This window comes from Bos taurus, chromosome 22, assembly GCF_002263795.3.
Source record: "Bos taurus isolate L1 Dominette 01449 registration number 42190680 breed Hereford chromosome 22, ARS-UCD2.0, whole genome shotgun sequence".
NCBI lineage: Eukaryota > Metazoa > Chordata > Mammalia > Artiodactyla > Bovidae > Bos > Bos taurus.
The window spans coordinates 50,552,150-50,566,403 of NC_037349.1; the positions used below are offsets into that span (position 1 = coordinate 50,552,150).

The following is a 14,254-nucleotide window of genomic DNA, read 5'->3' on the forward strand; positions in this document are numbered from 1 at the left end:
CAAAGAGGCAGAGCCGTGAGAAAACTCTGATCATTGTCTGCAGGGAGAGAGGACAAAGGCTTGGAGTAAGGCCGTGGCTACTGGGATGGAGAGATGAGGCCAGAGTCTAGACAGTGAGAAGGCAGAGCCGCAAGGCTTGGGCCATGGAGGATGTTCAGGGGGACAGGGAGCTGAGGATGTCCCAGATTGCCAGGTGGCACCTCTGATGGATAATGGTGGCATGGTCTAATGGTAGGAACCATGGGAAGTGGCATGATGGCTGCCCATCCACACTTCCCCAGGAGCAGCCCCGGGCCCTCTGGGGATAGCAGCTTTAAGCAACAGAGCCTTGAGGAGAAATGAGTCAGAGAAGCTGGGCAACCTCCGGACTGCTGTCAGGAGCACAGGACCAGGACACCCAGCAGCTTTGCCATCAAGCCCATGGAACCCACAGATCCTGTGGAGGCAAGGGTGGCCCTGGCCCAGGAGGAGGCAGTGGGGCAGGACGTGGAGACAGCGGGACATGGACGATGGGGGCAGAGGCCATGACTGCCAAGGGGCAGAAGCTCCAGAGTCCAGGAAGATGACAAGCCAACCTCTCACGAGAGGCTGAGCTGAGAATCCAGACCGCTCACCCCGAGTCAGCATGTGACTGAGACTCTTCTGTTTGGGCAGAATCAGCACTTCCTCTGGCCCGGCCCGGAGTCCACTGAAAGGCACTGTCGGGAACATTCATCCTCCTGGCCAGAGACAGTTCTGCCTTCCCCTCTGCACAGCCTGCCTAATGAGGAAATGTGGGCCAGGAGGTCTCCTGGGGACAAGGTCCTCTGGGCTAGGCAGCACAGTGGGCCAGAGGGGCTTGGCTCAGGTCCCCCCACCCAGCAGTGTGTGCGTGCCTGGCTCTGACCAGAGCGCCTCTGCTCTGCAGTGGCTCCTTGGTGTCCCCTCAGCTCTCTGGGCCGCCAGGCCAGCCATCTTCCGGTGAGCCACCAGACCTAGGGCTTGGGGCAGCGGCACTGAGGGCCTGGAGGGCCACACAGGCATCCATGAAGAGGTCATCTGTTTTGCTCAAGCCACCCCTCCCTGCATGTTGGAAAACATGGCCTCTCGCAGCCAAAGTTATTCTCATTATCGAGCTGCTCCCACGGAGGCCTGACCCAAGACAAGTCAGAACTAGGTGCCACAGAGCCCATTCCACCACCACACACATTCCTCTGTTGTCTCTGGGCCGGCAGTCATAGCACCACACTCTTCTGCCCGCCATCAGTTACACATGGCTCAGCCCAGGGGCCCCAAGACTCAGGAAACTGCTGTGTGCCGGAGAAGGGGGCTTGACATCTCCTGATGTGACACAGCTAGGGACACATCAACCTGCCCAGATGAGCCAATCATAGACCCCATGGGCACTCTCGGAAGGGGACATACCCAGCTATGTGCAAGGCAGCAAAAGTGGAGTTCGCATGGATGAACCTGGTGGGACGGAGTGGGGTGAGGGGAGGAGCCACAGCAGCCTCCCAGCCCAGGCTCACCCTGCTCTGCCAGGGTAGCTCCATGGGCACCTTCGGAGCCTCCCAGGGTGGGCTCCAAGCTTCACGAGAATACCAAGCCTCCTGCCCACTTTCGCCCCACTCTGCACAGGGCCAGAGCCCTCCAGTGGAAGAGGGACTACAGAGAGATGGGCCCCAACCCCAGTACTTCTTCAGACTTCCCTCTGGGTAAGAAGAACATCTCTGAGCATCTCCACAAATAGCTCCATGGACAGCCAGGCCCTGCCAGGGAGAATCTGTGGACCAAAGGTTATGGCATTGACAAGTAAACATTAACACCCATGACCTCGGAAGAGGAAATGAAGGGAGGACATTGCCTGGCTGGGCTGTCGTGCTATGAGGAAGCCTTCTGCCTGGCCCTGGGCATGGGGGCATAGCCCACTGCCTAACTGCCCTTCAACCCCTGTGAGGGTCACAGACAGTGGGCAAGGTGGGACCTCAGGCCCTTCTTGCATGCACAGGGGTGACTGGAATCTTCCATCAGGGCCATGCCCATGATAGCTGGGAATGGGGAAGCCAGCACAGGGCCTCCTAAGCCTGGTTACCTTTGGGACCAGCCTCAGGCACTGGTCAGCTGGTCAGAGACAGTGGACACCAGGACTCCATTCACTGCACCACTTAACTCTCAGAGTGGAAGGAGAGGCTGGGGCCAAGGCCAGATAAGGGAGTGGAGCCCTGCTGCAGCGATAGGGACAGTCCCGTGACTGCTCCAGAATCAGCTTTCTGCTGCCCTTTCTGACTCTGATGCCCTCCATCACCCCAGGCTCAGCCCCTCACCAAGGCCCAGAGGAACCTGCTTGGTCCAGCTCTTACCTCCACCAGGTGGGGCGTCGGGTTGAAGCCACACAGGTTGCACACCTGGAGTTTGCAGGTGGTGCAGGTGTTATAGTTGGCGGGGCCCTTGCTGCCCACGTTGAGCTCAGCTTGGCACAGTGGGCAGGTGGCCCTTTCCTTCGTCGTGGTCTTTGGCTTGGCAGCAGCCTTCGATGCTGCCTGGTGTTCTGTTCTGCCATGTTTTGGGCTGGTGGTTCCCCCCGTTCTCGCCTGGGCTCTGGGCCCTGAACCAGGCTCAGTTTTGGCTCCAGTTGTGGGCCCGGGCCCAGGCCCTGAGCCTGGGGGTCTTGGGCCAGCCTCCTTGCTGGCATCACTGAAGACAATCTTGGGCGGCCCCTTGCTCGGGGCAGGCTGGCCCTGGGAGTCCGCTTCAGGCTGCGCAGACATGAGGGTGCTCGCCTGGGTCAGCAGCGACGCACCAAGGCCAAAAAGCTTCCCAGTGAGGCCCTCCTGGGTTGGCTCAGCAGCACCAGGCCCGGAGGGCGCTGCAGTGGCACTCTTGGCTGGGGCCTCTCCTGCTGGGGGCCTAGGCTCGGCTGTGGAAGGCTTGATGGGGAGAGAGGGCTGGGGAGACACCTTCCCCACTTCCGGAGGGGCGGCGGCTGGGGCAGGCCCCGGCACTGAGGTGGCCCTGGCTGTCTCGGCCTGCCGGGGGCCAGGCTGTGGTCCCCCTGGGCCCCGAGCTCTCTCTTGCTCTGGCTTCCCCAGGGGCTGTTTGGCTGGGGAGTGGGAAGGAGACAGGCCCGGGGAGTGCAGCTGCTGCTGGCTCTTGGAGCGAGGCGCCGTGGTCATGTCCATCCCTAGAGCCCTTTGCATCTGGCAGTTCAGACACAGCCACTCCTTCACCTGAGGAGGAAGCAGCAGGGTCACCAGGACGTTAAGGACTGGGGCACCCACGGCCCAGGTCCTCGCAGCCCCCAGCAGCCAGGGCCAGCTCCTCGCACAGGCAGGAGCACCAAGCCTGGGACAGGTGTTTCTGGGCTGCCAGGTACACGGAGATGAACAGAGGCACTCACACACCCCCCAGCCCCAAACTGCCGACCCACTGCCGGCCACAGTCCTTCCCACACCCACTGGCTGTACCTGGGTACATTGTGCGTCTCCACATCCCACCTCGCCAACCCACGCTCCCATCCTCCTGGTTGGATGACCCCTCATTGTGCATGCTAAGTCACTTCAGGCATGTCTGACTCTTTGCGACCCCATGGACTGTAGCCCGCCAAGCTCCTCTATCCATGGGATTCTCCAGGCAAGAATATTGGAGTAGGTTGCCCTTTCCTTCTCCAAATGATCTTTCCAACCCAGGAATCAAACCCACGTCTCCTGTGTCTCCTGCACTGGCAGGTGGATTCTTTACCACTAGAGCCACCTAAGAATAGCCTCCAACTGCTCACTCTCTTTCCCCTGCTGCCTGCTTCAGGTCACTCCCACAGGGCAGCAGAGTGATCTTTTAAAACATATATCAGGACAGACCGCATGGCCCTAGAACAAGTGCCTGGTATGCAACAGGCACTCAATAAAAACTTGCAGAATGAATAAAGGAGTGAAGAATAGTAGGTGGGAGAGGGAGGAAAAGAAAACAAAAAGAAACCATGATCCCTGTCCTTGAGGAGCTCAGAGTCTTGCTGAGGAGAAAAGATACAAATGAAACTTCTTGAGAGCGAAATAAATGAGGGCAAAGTGATACGATGTGAGTGACGTAAGCCAAATGAAAAAATCTTTTGCTTTCTTAAGGAAGACAAATTTTTTTTTTAGGGATAATTTGTGCCTCCAGACTAAACAAGGCATGTGCTGCTGTTCACAGGATGGATGTGTCATTTCTCTCTGTCATTAGCTCCTTCCCAAGGAGAGCAGGCTCACATATGGGTTGGGCCAATCACTGGCTTCAGCCAGGGTTGCAGGGATGGGCACATGACCTTGCAAACAGGGCCAATCAGTGCCCTTCCATATTTCAGGGTGAATGAACAGTAGGAGATAGCGTCACTCATCAGAAGGACGTAGCAGTGGCGTGGGCAGGAGCCTTCTTGCCCAGCGTGCAGAGAGGCGCTAAGAATGAAGTGAAGAGACAGTCAGAAGTGGAGCCAAGACAGGAGAAACGAGCAGACCCCATGGCTTCATTTATTTCTCTGGATTCAGCTCTGCCTTAAATCTACCCTCAGATTCCCAGTTACATGAGCCAATATTATCTTCCTCTCAAAATCCAAATATAAATCAGAGCATGTCACTTACAGGCTCAAAGCCCTCTAGTGGACTCCCCCCTCACTTACCATGGGAACTCTCTTCTGTGATCCAGGAGGGCCCCCATCTACTCCAGCCTATGCCTCTCTCTGTCCCTCTCTCCTGCCCTCTCACCTCAGGCATGTTGGTCTCCTCTTCTACCAATCGATCCTTTGCGCTCTCTTCATAACCAGGCCTTTCACTCACCCTTTCCTCAGCCCCGGAGCCAGCTACCTGCACATGTCTCAGCCAGGATCACTTCCCCATCAGGGCCCTTCCTGACCATATGATTGAAAATCCCTCCGAAGTACTCTGTAGCTAACCACCCAGTTTGTCTTCATGGTACTTGTTCTTTCCCAAAGCGTATGCTACTTTATTCCTCTGGGTGTCTCCTTGCCCTGCCCATGAGCTCTTATTGAGGTGGTCCAGGGACAGTGCATAGTACCGGGCACAGAGCAGAGCTTACGCCACAGAGTCTTGCTGGGGGATGAAGCCTGATAACCTATCAATAGGGGCATGGCTCTTACAAGGCTACAGCCATGAGACTGGAGAGTCAGCACCCCATGGTGTGGAAGGAGCTCCTCCTTCTCAACCTGAGCCAAGGCAGAGGACAAGTCTGCTCATCCATGGTTGCAACTAGAGTCTGAATGCACCACAGTAGCCTAGTTGCCAGGGAAAGTTCAGTCTGGTCCCTGGGGCAGAAAGCCCCTTCTGCCCATCCTCAGTAGGTACCACTGGCCCTGCTCTCTGCCTTGAGGTCACAAGGTTGTACGGCTGCCACTGTGGCTGACTTGGAGTTTGGGAGCCTGGGCTTGGCTGTCTTGCCATGAAACCAAGAGTAGCATCTGAGACAGGGGAGAAACATGCACTTTGGTGAGTACCCCATGGCGCCCTGCATCATGCAGGGCATGTTTGCAGGCACTCTTTCATTTTGTCTTCACAGTAGAGAAAAACCAAGGTCTAATATGATTTAGCCTCTGGCTCTTGCGGTTACCCGGCTAGGAAGTGATGCTGCTGGAGAGACTGGCCCTGCCAGCCCTGCCCAGCTCCTGAGTTGCAGCCTGAAGCCCAGTGCCTTTCACATGTCTACCTCTTCTTCAGGCCACTGAGCCTCATGCAAGTCAAGTGAGAGGTCTAGAAGCTGCCCTTGAGAAACTCAAAGACCAAGCCCAGCTCTGGAAACCATAAGATTAGTCATGCCATAGCACTGGGTGTGAACTGCCCCGCCCCAAGCCGGGAACTGTGAACTCATCTAAGCGCTTTGAAGACCCAAGGCAGCTCTGTATACTTTTGGACGGAGAAAGTCACAGAGAAGACAATGTGTGTCCTTGGGACTCAGCCCCAAGACTCCTTTAAAGAAGTCATATTTGGTAGGGGTGTCAGGGTTCATTTTTGCCCAAAGTAGGAGCTTGCAGAGGCGAGCTGTTTGGGCTAACCCTCAAAGAAACCCAGGAGATGATCACCCTCCTGAGCAGGATGCCAAGGCCCTGGCCCAGGGCGGAAGCCACAGACTCAGCTCCTGAGGTGAGTACACTGCTCACACCCAAGGTTCTGTCTGTGAAGCATGCCCTGAGGTGGGATTTCCGGAGAAGAGGAATCTGGGAGGTGAGACCCTTTGATTCTGAGACTTCAGGGAGACCCTGTTTTGGGTCCTGGATCAACAAGGGGTCAACAAGGGCCTGTGCTAAAACTGCACTTACCACAAGAAGCTCCCCTTATCCAGCCCCCGGCACCCAGGCTGTCACAGGCGTCTCACCCAAAATAGAACCTCGCCAAGAAACGGCTAAAACGCCCCTCAGTGAGTCATCTCCCAGATGGGTGCAACTATTTCTATCTAGCATCTTCCAGACGGCGAGGAGCCTGCACTGTGCCCTCTCCCAGCCCCTCCCAGGCCCAGGCCTGGGCCGAGAGGACCAGCACACAGGCCTCCTGGGGAGGATGCTGGCTGAGCAAATCTCTGAATCCGTAAGACTCCCCTCTCTGGCTCCCCCGTGGACCCCTGGGAGCCTGCTGGGAGGGGGTCATCCTCAGCCTCTTCCTCCCTACTCCAAGATCCTTATCCCATGTTAGGGACATGCGGGTGGCCCACTGGTTGGGCAGGGAGATGGCTGTGCATCACCAGCCCACCTAGGCTATGGATCCATGACCAGGCCTGGGGCAGGTCCCCAGACTCCGGGACCAACCACAGAGAGAGTCTTCCTTGGCTGGACCGTGTCTGTGGCTCCTGGGCACCCTCCTAGCCTACTGCCCACTAGAATCAGAGAGCAGGCCTTCCATCAGTGTGACAGAGGACCTGTTTTAGAGCCTTGTTATCAGATAACTCCGTAAGCCTAACTTGGCACTCGGCTGGGAGATGTGCCAGTCACAGACCTCCTGTCCCAAGACCCAGAGGTGGAGCTAAGGGGACCTCCCAGGGCTCCAGCTACCAGGTAGATGGCTCTGCCAGGTGGTGGCTGATCCTTCTTGAAAGCGAGGGGCCCATCCTGCCATCTCAGAGGCACAGAGGCCCCTGGACCCCGCCCAGTGGGGGCCTGAGCAGCAGTGGGGGTGGGGAGGCTCAGGGCGGTGTGCTGGTCCGGAGGCAGGGAAGCAGAGGCTCTAGGAAAGTGGCTTCCAGCAGGGAGGCAGTGCCTGTGCTGTAGGAGCCGGCTCGAGGGTGAGCACAGCAAGCCCCGTGGGCTCTGAAGGGAGGTCCTCCCCGGGAGAGCCTTCTCAGCTGCTCCCTTCCTCGCACCGTTCAGTGCGCAACAGGGCAATGGAAGTGATGCCATCCTTCAGGAGCCGGAGGCTGGGGGCTCTGGGAAGCGCACGTCTGCGTGGCCTCTCCCTCCATGGGGCTCCGGGGCAGGAAGGGGAGTGGGGACACCTTTCGGGACGGGTTTCTCTATCTTTCCCACAGGGACACTGGTGGCACTGCACCTGCCGCCCTGTGTCTCAGCCCCAGAGGGTAGAATCCAGCCTTGCATGTGGTTATTTGGCCCCAAAGAAGGCTGCCCAGGGTGGGGCCTGTGGCGCTGTCACCTCCAGGGCTGCCGGGAAGCTCTGGGCCCCCAGCAGTAATGGGTGCTCCTGCAGCATCCCCTTCCACGGCGCCACCAGCAAGGAGGAAGGAGGGTGGCACACGTCACGTGGCCCACCTTCCTGCGGAGAGCAGCCGCTTGCCTCAGAGCCCAGCCCTCCCAGGGAGAGCAGGCAGGCTGCGTGTCGGATCACTGCACTGACATCATACCTGATGCTGCATTCACGCCTTTTTCCATTTTGGTACAAGCTGAAACATCACAGAAGCGGGTTATAAATGAGCCCTCCCTGCTGGTGCCAAGTCCAGAGGCTCCTGGGAGGGCCCCACTGGCCAGTATGATGCCATGCCCTTCCGGGCTGTGAGTCACGGGCCAGGCCGCGACTGGAGGCATGCAGCCCACTGTGGGCCAGGGACGGGGGCAGGACTGTGTGCTCACACTGCCCACGGCATCGGACACGTCACCTGCCTCATCCAGCATCCGACTGTCTCAAGTCTGCCACTAAACTGATTCCCCTGTCAACTGGTTGACCTCAGGCCTAGAGGTGGGCACCACAGGGTCCCACAGGACAGGGCACGTTGGCCCAGAGCCTGTTCAGCCAGGCCTGGCCCACAGGGGAGGTCCGTGCCAATGTCATTGGGTCAGGACCCTGAGAAAGGTCCTCGGAACCTGCCTAGCATCCGAGGCCAGGATTTGGGTAGTGGAGGCTGAACCCAATTGCTGCTTGGGGCTGGAAGGCCTCACTAGCCTGAAGCTCCATGAAAGGAAGAGAGTTTATACCTTGCTGGTCCTTCCCCACCTCCCAAGAGCCCTCAAGTCCCCCGGTCCTACACCAGATGGCCCCCCTCCCTCCCAGGCCTATCTTCTCTGTGCTATATATTCATTCTCAGATAATTTTACAGCCTCCTCTCATAGCTAAAGTTAGGTGTGCCACGCCTGATGGCCGCAGCAGTGAAAAACCCCCTCTCCTGCACAGCAGCCTCATCGGTCTGCCCCAGTGACTCTAGCCTCCACCTCACAGTGATCCAAGCGAGACAACCGAGAGGCCCAGCTCCTGGGAGCAGGGCTGGTAGGGCTAGCTGCCCAGGGCTGGCTGAAGCTTCAGGGCATTTCCCTATTGACTCAGAGATGGTTTGGGTCAAAGTGGCTACTGCCAAGCAAACCCACCCAGAAGGAACAAAGGCCACCTAGAGGTCCTTTCACATCCCCTCTGCTTGGAGGTGGAACAGGGAGGGCTGGGCCCAGGAAGAGAGGAAGACACCTTAGCCGCTCCTCAGCCCACCGCTGATCCATGTCCTTCTAACACCTGCTCCTCTTTCCTCACGGCCTGGGCGGGTGGCAAGGTGACCAGGAAGGAACGGAGGGAACGGGGCAAGGCTGGAGGCTGCGGCAGAGGGATCCAGGCTGCACTCACAGCACCACCCCCAGGCCATCTGGTGGCCCGGCCCTCGCCGCCGGAAAGAGTGGGATGCAGTCAGGAGAGGAAGAGGCTTGTGGCCACTGCGTCTCTCCCTCCCTTCTCCACACCACCCTCCCTGGGTACATACCTAAGCCCAAGGTTTGCCAGGGGGTGGGGGTGGGGTGAGGCACAGTAGCTTGGTCTCAACAACATCTAGACCTTGCAACAGGTGGAGAAAGACCGTGATCATGTCTCCATAGTTTTCTTAGAGGGGCTTGTGAGTGATTCTGACTAGAGCAAGGGGGTGGAAGGCACACGGGTTCCTGGACCTGGAAGAGCGGGGAGGAGGTGGCAGCCCTGCTGTACCCACAGGGGCAGAGGGTGGGCACCCCTGGGTGCAGGCTGCAGCCTCATTTTGGGTGGTGCTCCAGGAGAATTCTGCTGATTGGAGTGAGACGCAGGCGTGCAGTCAACCCTGCCTCCGCACAGCACTCATTCCCGTGCTGCTGTTCCTGGAGTGAGGACGGACTCCTCTGGAGGAGTTCCAAGCCAGCATGCGTTGCTGGGGCAGCTCCGAGCGGGGCAAGGAGACCCCTGATGGGGCTGACAGACAGGGCACGGCTCATCCTCTCCAGGAGTGGCTCCCACCCCGACCTCACTGTTCCCCTCTACTTGCTGGCCCACGGCCACACCTGTCTGCTTCGCCCAGCTATCAGAACAGGTGTCTCTGTCCTGGAGGAGAAAGGGGTGGCAGACCTGAATGCAGAGTCACTGAAGAGCAGAGAGGCGGGCTAACAGAGTGGAGCAGGCTTGGGGCATCAGCAAAGCCACCGAGGCTGGCACCCACAGCCTGCTTCTCCCTGAGAGAAATGCGACCTTCGGGAGGTTATGGTGCTTGTGTAGGAACCCACATCCAGGGAGAGAACAGCCTTCCTGTCTTGTCCCCATCACTGGGCACTGGATAGGCTTAAATGTGAACACCTCTGGGCTCCTGGTCAGTGCGTCCTCACTGGGAGGGTCTCCTGGGGCTGGCGAGAGACATTCAGACCCTGTCAGGTGAGCACCTGGAGAATGGTCAGCATTTCCCAAACTGGGTTCCATACCCGCAGCCATGAAAGCAGGTCTGGGGAAGGCGGCCAGTGACAGCCCTGTCTCGGAGCTCCTGCCTGGACGTGCCGTGAAGGGCCTGGCCCGGAGGCCTGCTCTTCCTCTGCAGTAAGTTGGGGGCCCCTTTCCTCCTGGACCGGAGCCTCGGCTCCTCCAGGCACAATGAGGCAGATGGACTGAGTGTCGCCAGGCCCTCCCACGCTGCTGTTTTTCCAGGCGCAGCCCACGCCTGGCTCCCCTCCCTGCTCACCGAAGGTCCTCGGTGTGGGGGAAAGGCTGGGAGGCCCACCGTGGGACTGGTGCTGCATGTGTGGCTCTCCCTTGATCTCCGCCCACCACACCCAGCGTCATTCAGGTCCTGCTGCTCTATGAGCCTCTCCAGAGGCTGGATCCCAGGGGGCAGGGCCAGCATAAGGCGGCGGGGGGTGGGGTGGGGAGATTCCCGCAGTGGCCTCTCATCCCTGCCTGCCAAACCCCCTGCTCCTGCGAAGCTGGGTGCTTCTGGCTTCTCGGCAGCAGGATCACAGGTGAGCTTCCCTGGCCTTCATCACAGTGCTCTAGATACTACGGAGCAACACTTACCTAACTGATCAGCGCAGGGACGGGCCGTTTCTAATCACAGATGTAATAATCACGAGTGTGCACGCCTCCGCAGGAAGCCCCCACACTCCAGGAGCGACTCCAAACGCACTGAGTCATCTCCCTACACCGGCAGCTCCTTCCTCGGAATCTCACACTTACCTCTCGCAAACCACACGTCCCACACCCACAGCACCTCATGTCACAAATAGACCCCGACCTGTGAACGATTCTCACTCAGCCCTCCCCCACCCACGTGATCCAAACGGCTCCTGCTGCTGCTAATCCCAGCTGCAGCCACAGCCACGCAGTCACCATGCTCCAACCAGCCCAAGAGCAGAGCTCTGGGGGGACAATCGGAGACTTCCGGGGGTTACTGCAGCAGGGAGGGAGGGAGCCACTCATTTCAGAGGCACGGGCCCCAGCCCAGCTAGTAAACTGGAGCACCTGGCCTCCAGGGCACCTAAGAGAGGCTCCTGGGCTTGGATGAGCACTCCACAGCAATTCAAAGCATCCCAACACAGCCAGGGTAGGGCTGGGGACCCTGGGTCCTCTAGGGCAGAAAGGAGGCCAATCTCATGGAAATGACCTTCCAGTGGCCTCGGAGTGAGGGTAGGACACTGTCACCATGTGAATCCTGGCTCCTCACCGGCGAAGGGGAGCTGCTCTGCCCCCTCAGGCCCCAGCTAACCGGAAGGGGACACAGAGGAGGCTCTTCCCAAAGCCCAGTCCCCTGCCTCCCTTAACACCTGCTCCCCTCCCCTGGTCCCCTCTCCAGGACCCACTGGAGGGAGGCTGGCCAGGGGTCAGGGAGATTTGCCTCTCTTTGGGTCCTGAGGCTGCTCATGACCCTCTCCAAGTGTGCACCCATGGGAAAAGCTATCCGTAAGGCTCTCTTTGGCCTCCCTAGGGCATTTTTCCAGGTCGGACTTGGAGCAGATAGGAAAGCACCTTCTACACAGGACTGAGCCCAAGCTTTCAGGAGGCGCAGTAATCAGCTCCTCTGGAGATCTGGGACCAGGACTTGCTCTCTACTTCCACACCTGGGAGCCAGAATCCCAGCCCAGGGAAGACGCAGGGGCTGACGGCCAAGGGAAATGACCAGGAAGAGAAAGGGAACCAGGGGAGGCCTGGGAAGGCAGGTGGGGTGGGGGGAGCCGGCGCAGAGGTGATTACCTGGGTGAGGTGAGGGTTGGGGTTGAACCCACACTGGTTGCAGACCTTGTTGTGACACTGGGTGCAGGTGTTGAAGTTCGGCTGGCTGGGGGTTGACGTGAGGTCCGAGGTCTTACATATGGGACACAGCGTGCTGCTGGGAAGGGGGGCGATCTGGGGGACGGAGTAGGGTGATGTGGGGGTGCTGCCTCTGTCTGGTGACACAGAGGGGGACCGCCCTGATCTCTGCGTCCTGCTGTCTACCTGCAGCGTCCTGCGGGGGCCGTCGGCCTCTTGGCCTGCAGGGCCCTGTGCCCTTGTCTCCCGGGGGCTCTCACGGCCGGGAGTGGTAGCAGAAGGCTGCTTCGGGGTTGGGGAAGCTGCTCTCTGGCTACCCAGGGGCTCCTTGGGGTCCAGTCTCCGGGGAACGCTGAAATGACATTGAAAATGACAAGGTTAGAGAAGTTGCTTGCAGAGGTCTCCACCAACCCAGGTGGCTGCCAGGTGCCCTCACCACCCCCCTCTGCCAGCCGGTGCCATTAGCACAGCCCTCCACCAGCCCAGTGCTAACTGTGCTCCATGCTGAGCCCTGACAAGTGTCCCCACCTGAGCCGTCAGCACCAGGCCATGTGGTCGGCTCAGGAATGTTCCCTTCATTCCCTGAAATGCAGAGTCTGATTCAGTAGGTCTGCGGTATAGTCTGTATTTTTACGATCTCTAAGGTGATGCCTTTACTATGGTCTGCAGACCACACTTTGAGAACCAAGGTTCTAAACTATATATGAATAACACCTAGACTGATTTTAACATTTCTGACTCTTAGACTGCACACCAAATTACATCAATATCTGTGAGGGCAGGACGCTGGCATTAGTATTTTTTCCCTCCCTAGGTGATTTCAACATGCAGCTAGTTTAGATCAACTGCTCTGGCAGGTCTGTTACTTTCTGGCTTGTCTGCTTCAGAGGCCCATATTGGGCAGCTGGAGGTAAGCAGGGGAGGCCCTCGAAGGCCCAGCTAATGCCACCTCCAGCAGGGACAATGGAGCCTTCCTTCTGGTGGTCTTCCAGAATGTCTAATGCCAGACCAAGTCCATCAAGATGGGTGATGTGTTTGTTACTTTTCTGCTACTGTAAGAAAGGACAGGGCCAGAGCTCTAGGATCCAGGCCTTGAGGAACCATTGAGGGGAGTTCAATATGCCTGACCCCCACCTCCATCCGACATGGCCCAGCTGCAGCAGAGGCATCAGAGCTGAGTAGAAGGCAAACCATGAGGCTAAACTCAATGCCCCACATTCCTTCGTTTGACCCCCCTCCCAGTTTTCCAGTTTGAAGAAAGCCACGTACAAAAAGCCAAAGGCAAGGCTTCACACTGCTTCCATGACATTTTATACTTGCTTCAGTGTGTATTCATTTGGGTGGATGCTGGAACCCAGGCAACAGAGCAGCCTGGCTGAAAGTCACTGCGGAGGCCTGGCCACAGCCGCCTGCGGAGCATCCTGGCCTGGCCCCTTCGGCCCCTGTGCCCCCAGTCCTTGTAGGGTCTGACTAACAGAAGGAGACTCTAAGTCTGCTGCCCTTATGTGAACGCCATCTGCTTGCCAAAAAGATTCAGGAGCCCACTGGTAGGCTGTCTCAGGTAAAGCCATTTTAGAGGGGAACCGCAGAGCCCGCCGGGAGATCCACTCCAAGACACTCTATGGTCCTTCCTCCCTTCCAAGGGACTGCCAGGGAGGAGACACACCCTCGGTCTAATAAAGACTCTTCCAGGAAAAAGAAAAAGGACACTGTTAACTGTCTGTCAGCCAACACAGCACACATCCACCCATCCAGTCTCACAGACTGGCCACTTCGGATGGCCAGAGCCTGAGTCTAGCCCTCTGGAAGTCACCTTTGCCGCCAGCTGTGAGGCCCAGTGCAGTGTGGTGGCTGGTGGTGGCTGCAGCCATCTCTAGGCCCAAAGGGCTCCAGGGCCTTTCAGTAGACTAATTTCTAGGTGTCATAAAGAAATAACCCCACTTGGTTAAATGCATCGTTTCATATCTTACTTAAATTACTTGGGGCTGCAAGCTCATCAGAAGCTATGGAGAGCCCTTTATAATATGCAAAGGGACCAGAACCCTGTTTCCAGGCTGGGCAAGGTCCGTGGTTTCTTCTGAGAAAGTAAGCAATTTCTACTGTGTTTGTTTTGCATGCTGTGTGACACGCAGTCTTTTGTGTACACAGTGACTTTTTAATTCAATGTTGCGTCAAAATGCAGTCTTTCTGGGGACACTGTATGTGACCATCAGGGATCCAAATTCAGGTTAACTTTCAACTCAGCTGTGGTGGCAGTGAACAAACAAGCAATGCCCTCTGCACCCAGCAGAGCCTGTGTGGCGAGGCTGGTGCCCCCTGCACACAGGCCCGATGTGTGTCCA

General features: G+C 57.9%; 1 protein-coding gene across 1 annotated transcript in view; it reads right to left on the reverse strand.

Moving 5' to 3' along the window:
* The window catches only part of BSN (bassoon presynaptic cytomatrix protein), a 78,917-nt gene that overhangs the window by 26,156 nt on the left and 38,507 nt on the right, over positions 1 to 14,254 (reverse strand). The window contains exons 2-3 of the mRNA XM_024983183.2: positions 11,856 to 12,264; positions 2,340 to 3,206 (exon numbers count right to left, since the gene is read on the reverse strand). Coding sequence (XP_024838951.2) covers positions 2,340 to 3,206; positions 11,856 to 12,264 — 1,276 coding nt within the window. The remainder of the gene's footprint in view (positions 1 to 2,339; positions 3,207 to 11,855; positions 12,265 to 14,254) is intronic.